We start from the raw sequence: 15,759 nt of genomic DNA, 5'->3' as shown, positions 1-15,759 counted from the left end.
ATATCTGCTCTGAACTGCTCTACATATGCATGTAGGTATGGTCTATTTTGCATGGTGAAATGAACGTGTTTCCTCAAAGGTAAAAACACAGACACGTTGAAAGGGAATGACTCAGAGCCGAGAAGAGGTTTTTTTTGTAGTCATGAAAACAGTGGCTTTTTAATGTAAACACTACATTCGATTGGTTTTTCCAGCACGGACATCCCACATGAAATAACACCCATTCACTAAAGAGGAGTAGAGAGGGGGGGCAGGGGGGAGAGAAAGAGAGAGAGAAAGAAAAAGCTGCACAGTAAAAGAATTCACTGGGTCAAGAACAGAACAAAGAGGAAAAGAAAAACAATGAAGGTAACAGGAACAAAATGCCAAAGAAACAGGTATATTGTGTCATTTATACACAGTTGTTTTCTCTTTTTAAAACTAGAAATCAAGAAGGCAAGAAAGAGAGGCCAATATAGATAGATGGATGAGGGCTAACATAGATTAGGTAGGGACAGATAACAAATTTCCAAATCTACTTATTGTGTGTGTTTTTGTGTGTGTATGTGTGTGTGTGTGTGAGATGTGAGAACTGTGCTTTTCATTGTAGACCTGGAACGTGTGTCAAACTGAAAAGAGACAGAAGAAGAAAGGAGCATGACTTTGTACAGCGTTGATGTGTGAACATGCGGTGTCCCTAACTAGCGGACACAGCTAGAAACGTGCTCTCCCCAAAAAAAGTGGTTCGTTTTTTTTTTCTTCCTGAAATAATAAAAAATAGATATTGTTATAATATTATATTGAATCGTTCTGAGTCAGGCTAAAGTGAGGACACGGTTCCGATGCAGGGAAACAGGCAAAACGGTAAAAAGGACAGGGGGGGGGGGGGGAGTGGGGGGATTGGCGCACAGTTTCAGAGCATTACAACGACGCGGGGGTCAGTCGGAGATCGTCACGGTTCCAAACAAGCTCGCTGTCAAACTGGAACCCTTTGCAAAGCATCTTTATTTAAAAAAAGGGGAGATATAGAGAAAAAAATGTTTCGTAGCTACAAAGCACAAGAGAGATTATCTTTTAAGAATATTACATGATCACAATGATCGTTGCTGTTGTTGGCGTTGTAATGCCCGCGTCCATTGGTTCTTATAATAATAATAATAATAATAATAATAATAATAATAATAATATGTGTAGAGATGTTGTCCTGTTTTGACGTCAGTGTTACTACGAGAATCCCTAAATCTATACTTCTCCTTCCAAGCATCCCACATGACATTTCAACCCTTTGAAACTTTGATTATCACATTTTGTTTTCTTTCATTTGTCCCCGCCCCGTCCAATTCAGGACCATCTCTCTTCTTGGCTCGTTTTTTTTTTTTTTTTTTCTTTTTACGTTTTCCCCCCATCATTTTTATTTATCTTTTGCTGTTTTTATTGAAATGATTTTTATTTCTTTATTATTATCTCAATAGTATCTATGTGAAACACCTTCTTTTTTTTTTTTTAAAGTTTTATGAATTATCTCTTTATACAAAGGCTTGAGTACCTCATGCTATCTGTGTCAGGGGTTTAGGAGGGAGGGAGGGAGGGAAGAGAGAGGGAGGGGGGGGAGAGAAGGGTTGGAAAGAAAGCAGGGGCCCTTTGACCCCGAAATCAGGACGGAAGGGCTCCATGCAAAAAGAAAGAGAGATGGATGGAGGTGAGAGAACTAAAGGTTGTGGTGTGTCAATGAAGAGAGAGAGAGAGAAAAGGGTACATTATGTATAGTACAGGCGATCAATCAATAAATAAATTAATAAATTAATCAACCATTATCAACCCAGGAGTGAGTTCCCCTACATGGAGAATGTTAGTAGGTCTAGAGGTTATAACAGTGAGGAAGGTAGAGTTAGAACATTGTGGACTTGCTTCTAAAAGCGTAGCTATCTACAGTACAGTACCTCTGTTCCATGGCACTGAGCCGACATTTAGCCCATTTCCTATTGGCTCTCAGGCTCGGCCACGACCGGCTGTTGGCGAATGGCCTAAGGCCAAGATTAGGAAACAGGAAGCCTCACTTCATGTCGCTTAAAAAAAAAAAAGATTGCGGGGAAGTAAAATGGTACTTGCTTAAAAACAAAAACAAAAAAGATAATTGAGAACAGACAACTTTAAATGTCTTGGCTAATGTAAACAAAAGACTAATGTTAAAATCAGTGTTCGTCGGTTTCAGCAGGTCTCGAGAGGTTTTCTTTTTAAGGTTTTCGCCGACCTGTCCGGTGTTTTCTAGTGCTTTTGACATTTTCACATATTTCCACAAACGATTGTTATTACATAATCACTAATACGGCAAAAAAAAAAAAAAAAAAAAAAAATACACAAATAAAAGGTGTCAAGGTGAGGCAAAATGTGAATAAAAATCAGTGTACAGACAGATACTCATGTAATAAATATACACACGATCAACAAAAATAAAACAGAAGTCATGTTCATAGGAATAATAATAATAAAAAAAAGAAAATTAAAACAAAGTACAGGTTTTGTTTTTGTTAACGACATAAGACACAGCTGAAAAAGAAAAAGAGAAGGGACGGGGAACGGAGGCTTTCACTGACTTTGTTCAAGAAGTTTTCAAGGCGGCAGGGTTTGTATTTTCTACTAAAACAAATGTGTTTGCTTGGCAGCGGGCCAGGAACATCAGCAAAGTCAAAGTCAGAGCAAGAAAAGAACTTTAACATTATATATATATATATACATATATCTGTATATATATATGTATATATACACATATATATGTATGCCTATTTTTTTTTTATTATCCTTGTTAATAATATGTACCTAGTTGCATTTTTCTTTCTTTTTTCTTTAAATAATCAGCAAAATCGTCATCATCACCATCATCATTTCCACAGCAGTGTCAAAGGAAGAGGAACGAGGTGGGGGGAGAGGAAAGGAGGAGGGGTGAGAGAGAAAAGGGGACATAGGGGGAGGACGTTACGGGGGTGCGTGGGCGTGCTCAGTACAAGCCGCACCCTCGGAGGTTGTTGGCGATGATGATGTCGGTCACGGCGTCAAACACGACCTGGATGTTTCCTGTATCCGTGGCGCAGGTCAAGTGACAGTAGATTTCCTTATTTGGAGAGCGGTTCTTGCTCTCAAACTGTGCTTGGATGTACGCTGCCGCGTCGTCGTAAGTATTGGGTCCTGTACAGAGAAGAGAGAGAGACGGAGAAAATCGTGAAATGATACACTTCTCCAACAATGGCACTGTTAATCTGACACTCCATTGGTATTTTTTGGGAAGCCGGACCTCTGAATGACGAGGTGGTTTAGCCCTAGCCAGGTTAGCCATTGTTAGCAGTTGATACCAACAAGTGCTGTCAGTTAAACGCGTTATTAACGGCGTCAATTTTTGTAAAACTTTGTAGTTTTTTTCCACATGCTGTTGCAACAACTAGTAACGATAGAAAAACTACAACACCACACCGGAACTAGCTAGACCGGAAACAAAACACGCCGCACACACTTGTTTGGGCTTTCGAGCCGCCGAAAGAGTAGTAACGTTACATTTTGAGTGGATGGCGAGCGTGAGACGCCGAAGTGGATGCTTTTTAAAAGTTCAAATGTTCCATTGACAAGACCAAAGTGAATGTTACATGTGAAATTAAACACTACAGTAGGCTATAAGCCAATTTTTTTTTTTCAATAAACCGATTCACATTTCCATGTTGATAAGAGCATTAAAATGAGAAAAAATAAAGGGACATTTAGAATAGATAAAAATGTGCGATTAATTGCAAGTTAACTGTGACATTAATGCAATTAATCGCAATTAAATATTTGAATGATTCAAGCAACAACAACGCATTACGCTGGTTTTTGTGCATTCAAACAGCATAACATGTCCACAGATAGAAGCTGCACAGGACTGTGTGTAAAACTGATTTAATGAGACACAAAGTGTAATCCCCGGGAAAACGGGTCTTGTTTTAAAATGAAAAATGTAGTAGCCAAGTTTTTCTATAACTTCACGGAACTAGGTCACGTTCTGCGACACATGGGTAACTTGGAGTGTATTCATATTATTGATTGATACACTAATTACAATTTATGAACTCTGTTAGAACACACTACACACAGGCCTGAAAGACACACACACGTTCAAAACAAAGGGATGATGGAGATGGAGTAAGGGGGTTGCGACTACTGGACAGGCGCCCCAAGCGTTTGTGGGTAACTGGAGAGGTGCCTTGCTTAAAGGCACCTCTTCAGTTACCAGTCCAGACTCAGCCCCTCCGGTTCCAAACCCAACTCCCCCCTGACTGAGGTACTACCAACCAAGACAAGCACAAGAAAGCAGGTTAATGAGTGAACTTTAGATGCTGGTAGGCATATTTTGTAACCTTTGGACAGAGCCAGGCTAGCTGTTTCCTCATGCTTCCAGACTTTATGCTAAGCTAGGCTAACCGGCTGCTGGCTCCAGCTCCATACCGTATGTAACGTACAGGCATTAGAGTGGTATCCATCTTCTAATCAAACAGTAAAGTGAAGATGCGTACTTTCCAAACTGTCAAACTATTCCTAAAGAGACATTTTTCAAGACTTTTATGTAATAGTGGTGAGAGTGTTGCGGGAGTCTGAAGAGGAACAGCCCTGTGAACCTCTTTCCTCACTAATGTGGGCGAAGCTAAAATAGTACAGCTGTGTTTTCTCATTTTAGACCTGCACAAATTGATCAGTCAATCATGTCAATGGTGTGTCGGGCTTCACTGGTTTGCACCTTTTTGTGTTCTCTAGGAAATCAATTTTGTTCCGTTGCTAGATAATTGTTATCAGAGCGGCTCAGCTCTGCACTCAGGAAAACTGACGATTCTTTTCTTTTATTTCTACCTGTGTATTCGGGGAAGCAGATGCTCAGTGCCGACTTCTTAATCTTCTCTGCAAACAGATCCTTCTTGTTGAGGAAGAGGATGATGGAGGTGTCGATGAAGAACTTGTTGTTGCAGATCGAGTCGAACAGCATCAGAGACTCGTGCATGCGATTCTGCGGATGAGACAAGAAAAAGTGGGGGACGAAAGAAATGGATGGCAAAGATGGAAATTAAAATAAAAGAAGAATGTGATCAGAGATTAAAGGAACAGGTAAACGAAAGATAAGAGGATTAAACAAAGAGGACAAATAAGAGGAGAAGAAAGATGAAAGAGTAGACAAAGTGGGAAAAGACAGTGGGTAAAAATGGATGGATGACGATAAAGACAGAATAGGAAAGAAGGAAAAAGTGAAAGTTACCATGTATCTGATGAAAGAATATCATATATTACCTGCTCACTTTTACACACAGACAGAAAAATAATAACGCCCCCCCCCCTCTTTTTTCAATTATAACTTTAGTAAAAGAAAGAGGGGAGATGCAGATGTCGACACACACACACACACACACACACACACACACACACACACACACACACAACATTACAACATTTACAATTGCAGTTTAGGAAAACACAGGAAGTGAGAAGTGAGAGATCCTCAGTATTTCCATTTAAATATTCTGCAAATACACACATACAGGACAGACACAACAAAACTAGGTCCAGAAAATACACACACATATAAAGGTACTCATGTGGTGCTTTATTGTCATTTCTTTAATGTATAAATACAACCTTTAATAAATTATCACAGCAGTAGGGGAGATACAGCAGATATATTTTACAGTGCTCAGTAAAAAACCACATGCAAGCAAGCACGCACGCACGCACGCATGCACACACACAACAACAACAGGTGTTTGAGCGCATAATGAGCACAAGGACTTTTACCAGCTCATACACTGACTTCTTAATTCTACACAAGTTCATTACAGTCATATGCCCTGCGGCTGTCTGAATCCTCTCTAAGTCCTGGCTCTGAAGAGGCTTAAGTGCTCATTTTATTGAGTGGGAACTGAACATATTTTAAGATGACCCAAAGCACATACAGACGTCTCTACTTTTAAATTAGAAGGATAAATAAAGCAAGTAGACACCAAAGGAGCTCATTTACATCTCACATGGGATCTAAATTCGGTTAAAATGATTGGCTGCCATTGTGGGATTTCAGAAATTGTTTATGTTTCCAAAGCGTTGAATGGCGCTAAGATTTCTTTTGTGCCACCACCTGCTGCCCAGATGCATCAGGACCTTTATTACCTGAATGAACCACTGATTGTATTATTCACCTCAGACCACTCCACAATTACCCACAATTACCGACAAATACCTTCTTCACTGCAGCCTATGGGAGCCAATTATTTTTTCTCTGGGACTGAAGCAGGACATAAACTACATTAGCCACTATCCCCTCGGCATCGGCCGCTGACGTTATTTCTTACTGATTGTAGTACGGACAGATAGCACAACCAAAAAAAACATAGCACAACCCACACATGTACATGCCCGCACACACACACACACACACACCACACACACACACACACACACACACACACAGAGTGATCCGCTAATAGTTCCTCTCTGAGGGAAGTGTCAATCCTGTCTTCACCTTATAAACCGTTAATAGCTTTAGAGCTAATAGAGAGAGAGAGCGAGAGAGAGAGAGAGAGAGAGAGAGAGAGAGAGAGAGAGAGAGAGAGAGAGAGAGAGAGAGAAGAGAAGAGAGAGAGAGAGAGGGAAACTGTTTGAAAAGAAGCTAGGCACTTTTCAACATCTGTCTATCACCATCTATCACGCGTTAGTCTCCAACAGCCAGGCCTATCTCCACAGTGCTGTGTCAGCGCTGGTGTTCTGGCCACAGCGCCAGAGACACAGACACAACCGTCTTGGGCAGCGCTCAGCCTGGAATGCAGCATATGACGTAGTGGGAAAGTGCCGAAGAGGAAACAACAAGCTGCAGTCTAAAGAGAGAGCAGAGTTATTTAGCTTGTCCGTACCAACTCATCAAATACTGATGCTTGGTCAGTGGCTCCGGGTGTCAGATACTGACGCAAACATCACCCTTTAGCGTCTGTATGGGACGCACAGGGCGTAGCGGGAGATCAGCCGCGGCGCTGGATTAAGAGGGACATTGGTAGCGAGTAGTATGAAAGACCTTAAATCTGTGGAAGTAGGTTTAGGGTGGAGGATGGGTTGAACTTTCACCCTGGAGAGAGCAACTGTTCTTGTTCTGCGTGTCACTAAAACGTTTATTAACACCCCCCACACGATCTTTGCCTGACCCTACGTGGTTTTACCATGCACGTGGACCCAGAGTGTCTACAGTGACGCCAAGAGTCCCGACCAAGTACAATGAAAAAATAACCCCCAAGGGGAAGTTTTTGACGCAACATTAAGAAAACACACACAAATTGACCACAACACGCAGCAATACAAAAACACAAGCAAATAAACCACAGCACGCAACAATATGTGATATTCAAACAAACAATCCAACTGTTAAAATTGAAAAATAACACAGATTGAAACGCCAATGGTAGAGGCACTTGTGCATCAGTTAAAAGTGTCCCCTGGAAACACTTCCACTGTGGGTTTTTTGCTTGTGTTTTCTTATTGGTGCATGCTGTGGTTTATTTGCATGTGTTTTCTTATTGATACGTGTTATGGCCTCTCAGGGCCACCGTAATCATCAATGAAATTAGAGTTCAGTTTAACAAGGATGAAGTGCAGTCCTTGATCAAACATCTCTCCTATATTCCCCTCCAATCTGCTTTCACACTTTTATATTGTGGTTACTTTAAATTGCACAGTGGGTACTTTTTTTTCAATTTCCTAAATATCCTGTACACTGGTATGCTATGGACGCATTTAAAAGGGATACATTTTACAGAAAAAAACTATTTGCTCCAATGTAAACTCACTGTGAGCGAGTCCACTGGGGCGGAGTAAAAACATGCAAATATTTTGTCTTTGACACAAACATCATGTTTCAGGTGTCTGCAAGGTTATTTTAATATTGTATAAAATTAAGGTTCACCACACAATACTACAGTATTTATCAAAGAACACTGTGTGTGATTTAAATATGCAAAAACACAGTTACAGTCACAGTTACATCTAATATTCCACTGAAGAATCTGTACAGCAGCAACATTCAGTAGATACATCCTGGTTTGTGCACTGCCTGGGATTAACACAGTAATGAAAGAAGACAAGGCTCGAACAGTATGCTGCCACTGCCCTCCTCAGGGCAAGTTCAAATGTAGGCATGTCCAGCTGAAAGTGAATTGGGGTTTTCTAACACACACACACACACACAGCATCAACAGCCTTAGGCCGATCCAATAGGAGTGTTTCATATATTAGCGCTACTAGCAGTGGCAGAAAATACTGCCAACAGCAGCGTTCTCATATATAAACACAATGGTTGACAGCATCAAACGTTAAAATTTCTATGAATGTGTTGCACTTTCTGGTTGGTTTAGGTCCAAAATTACTTTTAAGTTCAGAAAAAGATTGTAGTTTAGGTTAAAACTTGTAACTTTACTTTACTTCTGGTTACCCATGTGACGCAGACACGTTTTCCTGGGTGAAAGTCCTGTGTTTGTTTGACCCATCCCCTTACCCTGACCTATCTCCTTGCAGATTATGGCGCTCTTATACTTTGTCGATTACCTGTTTTGGTTCTGTCTTACTATGAGGGCGCCACCATGGCAAAATAATTGCGGCTTGAACAAACAAGTTATGGGGGCTTTTTTGGGGGGTAGCATAGACAGTTCTAAACAGTTGGCACAGATGTAGTAGGGAGAGACAATGATGTCATCCCCTCATTAAAACAAACAAACATGTAGCTTTAAGCAGGGGGTGAAGACGTTTGAGTGTGGAGGAGAGATTAGAATGAAGCAAATGCCCTGCTCATGAATAAATAAGAAAGTTCTCTACCTCTGTTTGCCTTGGAGCACTCACACCGGTAAAGCTGTAAACACACTCAGCTCGGTCAATTCAACAAAGTCCCACCGACAAACAAAGTTCATATTCCATATGCTGCTGTAAACTGTTGCTTATAAAGAGAAAAGGGAGAACCTGATGATATTGTCCTGGTATTATATGCATCTCTTTAATGTCACAGCTTAAATTCTGTTCCCACACATCACTTCTCATTTCAACTAAGCTGTGCACTACATTAAACCTCAACCCTACAGCTGAACTACATGGAACTTGCTCAGCAGAAAGCAAAACATCGGGGCTGAAACAATAGTGACAGGGTTGACATCCTAGTTTTAGAGGACTATATGCACCCACCAGCACACAATCTTTCAAAGCTCACTTCTGGCTTATTAAGGCAGAGAGGTGGACGATAGGGATATTACACGATGCAGATTTACAAAATGAATGCGGCTCCAGGGCCCTATAAAATCAAGGCTGCCTTGGAAGCATAGTCTGGAAATTGTCTGAGTCAGTGCACTACATGTACCTCTTATAGCTCTTCATTTAAAGGGATTTTATAATGGATCTATGAATGCTGCAACACGAGAGCCTGAATGATCAATCCAAAAATACAACCGGAGGTGACAGCCACAAGGATGAAAAAGAATTGCTGAAGAAATGGCAACTTCCTTGCTTTAAATTCAAATATACATTTAAGGCAAAGGGAAAACAAGAAATTATACCGCTAACCTCTTCTAACTTTGATCAAAAGACACATATGTTAGAAATATACAAATTCAATTACAAACATTTCTTCACTTTTCAAGGCCAAAACACTACTATTATTAACGTTATTCCTTTGTAACATGGAAACACACATTCAGTTCTGCTGTATGAACTCTTGCTGAGTAGTATTTCAAAAAATGATAAGCAACCATTGCGCCATGACTGACGCTGCATAGTTTTTAACAAGTCATAACTCCAACATGTCTATGCTTAAGTCAAAAGGTTTGTTAATTAGGTTTTCAAAATTATTTTTTTCTTTTCTTGTTAAAGCCTAAATGTTTTTTGATTGGAGCATCTTAAAATTATTTTAATGATACAACTATTTGAAAAAATGTGATAATTCTAGTAAAAATTGGCACAATCAATCATTATGGCTATAGTCTCGCATTGCTGGAGCTATCTCCACAGCGCTGCAGAGTAAGGTCTGGCTACAGATACACACACATTCTGGAATAGGAGAAAAACAGATCTGGGTTGTCTGCGTTTCTTTAAACCAATCACAATCGTCTTGGCCTTCGGTCGCAGCGACGGTGGCTCTGCAAAATAGTCTCGGCAAGGAACTCGTTTTGGTGGAACGTTTGCACCCCGCAAAGAAAAAGCCGCATTCCACCAAATTAAGTGAACTGTTCACGCAAAACAGTAATGTGAGCTATTTAAATCAGCTGGATACATGGTTAGACCTAATTTGCTCTTACCAGTGTATCGCCGTGTGCACTTTGTCCACTGCAATTCCCAATCTGTCCCAAAACGTCCCAGTTAGACAGTATATCCAGTAAACATATTCTTTGTAAATCTTTTCCATCATTCCCCCAAAAGAACCAAGCAGTTTTTTCAAAACTTGCCATTTTCAACGTGTAGATTGCTATCTTGACGTTTGTTGTTGTTTCCCGTAGTGAAGGGCTTTTGAGAACGGCAACACATTTACACATAAGAGCTTTAAATTGGATGAATTAGGAAATCTGAACTAGTGAACTTAAGTGCCATCAATTCAAAACGCAGTAAAAAAATAAGAGAAATGCGGTCATGTTTAAGAAATGGGATTAACTTTGGCCTCATTGTATTTTATATTTGGAGCAGTCCACAGGTTTTGTAGAGCGAGGCTTTGCTGTATTGACGCTGACGTGAGACTGTTTGGGCTCTGTATGTTTCTCTTCGGCCAGTGGAGGACAAGACCAGATGAACGAACACTGTGTTATTAATAGGCCCTATTAGTTCAATATTTATGTTAAGCAGGGCATCATGCTGTTGATACAGAACTACAGAAAAGGCAACATCAAACCAATGAAGACGATTTCATAACTAGGTATATTATTATGAGTAAACAAAATACATATGGCCATGATAAAATACAGAAAATGCTATCGCTTGAAATGATTTAATAAATAATTGAAACCTAAATTATCATAAAATGTTACTTCATTATTCTTATTTCTCTTTTTTTTTTAAAGTATACTATTATTTCACTGACATGTTTTTCATGATAGTGTCACTGTTTCTTTTCCCCTGTCTGTAGCTATGAAATAAAAATAAAAAAAAACGCTATTGTCAAAGGAATATAATAATGAGTTAAATCTGACTTTATCTAATCATTTCACAATAATTGCTTCATCTTTTTCTCAGTATTCATGCATATGATGATTTAGTTCATAATGTCCTACTGATTAAATACGGATTCTTTTGGAGCTCCACAGAGAACAGCTTAGCGCAGCAAAACAGCCAGACACAACGCAGCGCAGCGCATACATCCGAGCAGGGCTGTCATCAGGAAAACTAAATAAAACGAATAACACAACACAAGCAAAATAATGAAGAAGGTGCGCACGTAAGCTATTTTGCACAAAGTATATACAAACGCGTTTTTTTTGCTGATGACTTAGCATTTACTTTGAATGTCTTCTTAGTAGGTGGGACTTGTCAACAGTTTAATATCTCATGCACATAATAAAGTCTGAAAAACATCTTTCCCACGTAAACTGAGTCAGCTGAACTTGACCCTGATAAAGACTAGTTAAACACCTTATTTATCAGTTTCACAATAGCCCTTTGTGTGACTAAGGCATAGGTCTAAGGCAAATGAGTGACAATTCAAATTTAAATTCTAATCTAGTCAAGTGTAGTTCTTTGAATAAGGCACTACTGCTATGATTTCTGCAGCACACCAGCAAAAGAAATTTTGAGTTTTGGTACAATTAAATGGCCAAAGTAAGGCTGGATGATAAATCGTTTTTAGCCATTAACTCAGATGTGTAGTTAACGTTGACTTGTTTAAATGGAAATCGTTTTTTCCTCATCCTCTGTTGATGCTCCCCTCTGGGCTCGGAACTACGCCGAATGGGCTTAGCCCTCCTCCCGCTCATTTGCCATTAAATACACAACAACATGGCAGCAACAAGGTCTTACATTAATTATTTTCTTAAATAGTTGTTAGTTAAAACTTATTTTGAACAATTTCTTTGTCATCTGCAGATTGATTTTAAGTGGGGGCGGGGGAATTTCGCCCAGCCCTAGCACAAAGTCACTGGAATTTTCCATTGGTTGTTCTTTAGGAGGAAGTAAAAAAGGAAAACACATTAAAACAACTTTCAACAAACCAACCAACCAGCCATTCAAACAATCAATGAATTAGTTGAGAGTCAAGTTGAACCAAGAGACAACGGTAAAGCAGAATGATGACATCACAAACACAGCCCATACCCCATATTTGCCTGGCTATCATTTGATGACTTCACTGATATGGGCCACATATGCTATGTGGTACAAACTGGTACCATATAGGTAAACACGGGTCAAACATTGGCTAACATTTAAGAGAATCATCAGTACAGGCCACACCCCCGCAGGTTATTTGCTATGATGACATCGGTGACAGCATCAAAGACAAACTGGATGTTGTTGGTGTCTGTAGCGCAGGTCACATGGGCGTAGACGTCTTTGCTGGGTGACTTGTTCTTGCTCTCGTACTGACCCTTAATGTAGTCTATTCCCTCCAGGTAAGTGTCTGGACCTAAGGAGAGGGGCACACAGAGAGACAGAACGAGAGAGAGATATATGACATATATTGGGAGTCAGGTGAAGGCTTGAAAGCTGTTGTCATCTGGACCTTTATATAATTTCCCATATCAGCACTTTTCTGAGATTTCATGAAAACATAACCTTTGACTTTCCAGCTCAGCACACATTCTGCTGAGGTGTGCGGAGGGGCAGTGCTTACTGCTAGCCAAGCTTTAACAAATATGATACATGAACAACTTTTTCATAGATAAAGGTAAGATCATTTTTGCCTGACAAATGAAATGTGTTGGAAAATGTTATGTTGTGGTATTTGTTGACAAAGTCTGCCCGTTTCTGAATATTGCCATTGTACCACAGACTTTATACCACAACAGTACAAGACTGTGACAGATATGAGGTCCTAGAGCCAAAAGGATAGAACCATTATTCATACTGTATCCTGATTCCTTTTACAGCAGTGCCAACTCTACTGTATGCCCTTTTAGTTCCACTCCGTTCTTAACTGTGAGAGTTAGTTCTGCTTGTAATGCAAGCATTTGGCATGCGGTGGATTTAATCAAGAGCTTTAATTTGCTATAACGCCTATGGAGTGAGTTTAATCTCACTGACTGGAGTCATTTCTGCTCAAAGTTTTACTAACATTTCCTTGGCTCTCTGCCATTGGCAGAACTGTGGTGTGTCTGTCTGCTTCAGTGGCAACTTCATCAGAATAGGCAACAAGACTGGCCATGTAAAAGGATGAAGAGAAGAGGGGAGGAAGCAGGTTTGGAATCCTAATTCTCTCGTTCCCACAGTCTTGCTGTTTTGGTCTCCCTCCCTCTTGCTTTCCCATAGTCTTGCTTTGTCTATTCCTTTCTCATTTTCTCACACTCTCTTGCTCTCTCTCGCCTTATCTCTCTTTTTCTCTTGTATGTAAGACACTCAAGCTCCTGTCCTTTGCACTCCTGATAACACACCTGATTTTTTCAATGCGTTTTTCTGTTGCCTTCAATCTTCTATTTCCTATTCAGTCTTTTTGTACTCCTCTCAATTCATCCTTTTTCATACAACCTTGTATGCAGTGTAACTTTCATCAGACCATAGCACTTTTTAATATAATGATGCCGCCAAATTCATATTATTTTTCCCCATAGCATTTTTTTTTTTTTTTTTTACACAACGCTGAAAAGAAACGTTTTTATTTAAATACGCAGAGAACTGTTCCAAAGATCAAGGCTGGGGTTGAGCCAAGATGCTGTAAAGTTAATATGTGCAGAGTGATTGATAGAGTCAGTTTATGTTTTTTCTTTCAATGTAGGACCGGACTGTATATGAATTGATTTGATTAATTTCAGATTAGTGTTTCTGCACCATGTGTCAACTGCTAAAAACCCAAGGCATTACAACGTGCGCACAAACGTTACTTTTAGCTACACATGAATGTACATGATAGCTGGCTACATTAGCTGTCTTGGGTCCCTGTTGCTAACACTACCTAACTGCCATCTGTAAGAAGTACAAACAGATTCATTAGTTTGACATGTTGGCTCTATCCGTACTAAAAGTGATTACTAATGTGCATGGCTGTGCTCTTCTCAGTTGAAGCAACTGGTACCGGCACTCCTAAGCCACAAAACTATCGATTGAACCTGTAAATTGTCCCCAGTCTTGTTAATAGAATTGAGGATTTCATTTTTGGCCTGACAACTTACAACTGTCCTTTAAAAAGGGATTCAAAACTAAGACATAAGGTGTTGGAGAATGCGAGGGCTAGAGAAGCATGTATGACTCTATGTAGGGAGTAATTCTACCCACAGACCACTGAGATCAGATCAAAACACTTCCATCTGAAGACTTTTTTGAAGAAAACCTTTGCACATCCAACAATGCTTCTGTGCAGGTGCGTTGGAAAATATCACAGACGTGGAAAAAAGGAAAATCCTGCACCCCGTCACCATCCTGCTGCAGCATCATCATCATCCCACTGGATCTTTGCCAAAAGTATTTCCAAACATGAACACAGCAATTGACAGGAGTCTTGACAAAGGTCCAGAGGGACAGAAACGTTAGTTTTCTTTAATAAGTGGGGATGTTGCAGCAAGAGCAGTGTGCAAGACACGCCAATGTCAGAAAATCTTTTGAAATCAGTGACTCAAGTGAAAGCACAGCGGACAGTACTGACATGTTCACAGATTGAAGAGTTGGGTTTACTGTTATTAACCTAGTCAATGACTTTTTGACCAAAAACTTAGAAGTCCTAAAGTGAGGACTTTTCTGTATTTCCATAATCAGCTAGTCTTTAAATGTTTGTGAATACTGGATGGGGGAAGCGCTACCTCAGCAGCCACAGTGCCTCCTAGTGTCCATAATATTATACAGTATATAGTATGTACTAAAGCAAAAAATATCACTGCCAGGTATGTGGATATATACCAGTGTACTCAGGGAAGCAGACGGACAGTGGTGACTTGATGATCCTGCTTTCAAAGAGGTCCTTCTTGTTCAGGAAGAGGATGATGGAGGTGTCGTTAAACCACTTGTTGTTACAGATGGAATCAAACAGCTTCAGAGACTCGTGCATGCGGTTCTGTAGATGAGAGATGAGCGAGGGTTAAATGGGCTTGAAACACACTCATTTGCATGATCATAGTACACAAATACAGACACACACACTTAATCAACCAGACAAGTATAAAAAAATTTTGTTCAGAAAAGTAGTCAAATCGAGAACACGCATACTTCACACACACACACACACACACACACACACACACACACACACACACACACACACACACACACACACACACACACACACCACACACACACAACACACACCACTGAAACACAAAGAGGAACCGAGTAAATAAAAAGGACAACAGAAGTACTGACGAGTTCCTCTTAAATACGGACACAGCATGTCCCGTTCTGTGTGTGTGTGTGTGTGTGTGTGTGTGTGTGTGTGTGTGTGTGTGTGTATGTGTGTGTAGCAACACATCAGTTATAGGAGTTATTAGTAAGCTGGATGTTACAGCTGAGTTAAACAAAGCCATGCACTTCTAGCGCTTAAGCTGTGAGCCACTGCCTACTCTAACTGGTCTATGTAACCATGATTAAATGAAAGCTCAAAAGCTACCCTGAGGACTTTGTGACCATTAGGGG

The 15,759-nt window shown here is 40.1% G+C and overlaps 1 protein-coding gene across 3 annotated transcripts in view; it reads right to left on the bottom strand.

Annotated features, from left to right (window-relative positions):
• Positions 1-546: 546 nt before the first annotated feature.
• Positions 547-15,759, bottom strand: part of LOC116694135 (guanine nucleotide-binding protein G(o) subunit alpha) — a 130,982-nt gene continuing 115,769 nt past the window's right edge. The window contains exons 7-8 of one of the 3 annotated variants that reach the window (XM_032523631.1): positions 15,031-15,184; positions 547-3,162 (exon numbers count right to left, since the gene is read on the bottom strand). In XM_032523631.1, the coding sequence (XP_032379522.1) occupies positions 2,975-3,162; positions 15,031-15,184 (342 nt within the window). In that variant the 3' untranslated portion in view covers positions 547-2,974. Of the gene's footprint in view, positions 3,163-4,848; positions 5,003-5,574; positions 12,611-15,030; positions 15,185-15,759 lie in introns of those variants that run through there. The other 2 variants (XM_032523628.1, XM_032523630.1) reach the window with 2 other exon arrangements.

Source organism: Etheostoma spectabile, chromosome 8 (genome assembly GCF_008692095.1).
Source record: "Etheostoma spectabile isolate EspeVRDwgs_2016 chromosome 8, UIUC_Espe_1.0, whole genome shotgun sequence".
In the NCBI taxonomy this organism is placed as follows: domain Eukaryota; kingdom Metazoa; phylum Chordata; class Actinopteri; order Perciformes; family Percidae; genus Etheostoma; species Etheostoma spectabile.
The sequence above is the reverse complement of the archived record's forward strand: the minus strand, read 5'-3'. Positions and strand labels throughout refer to the sequence as shown.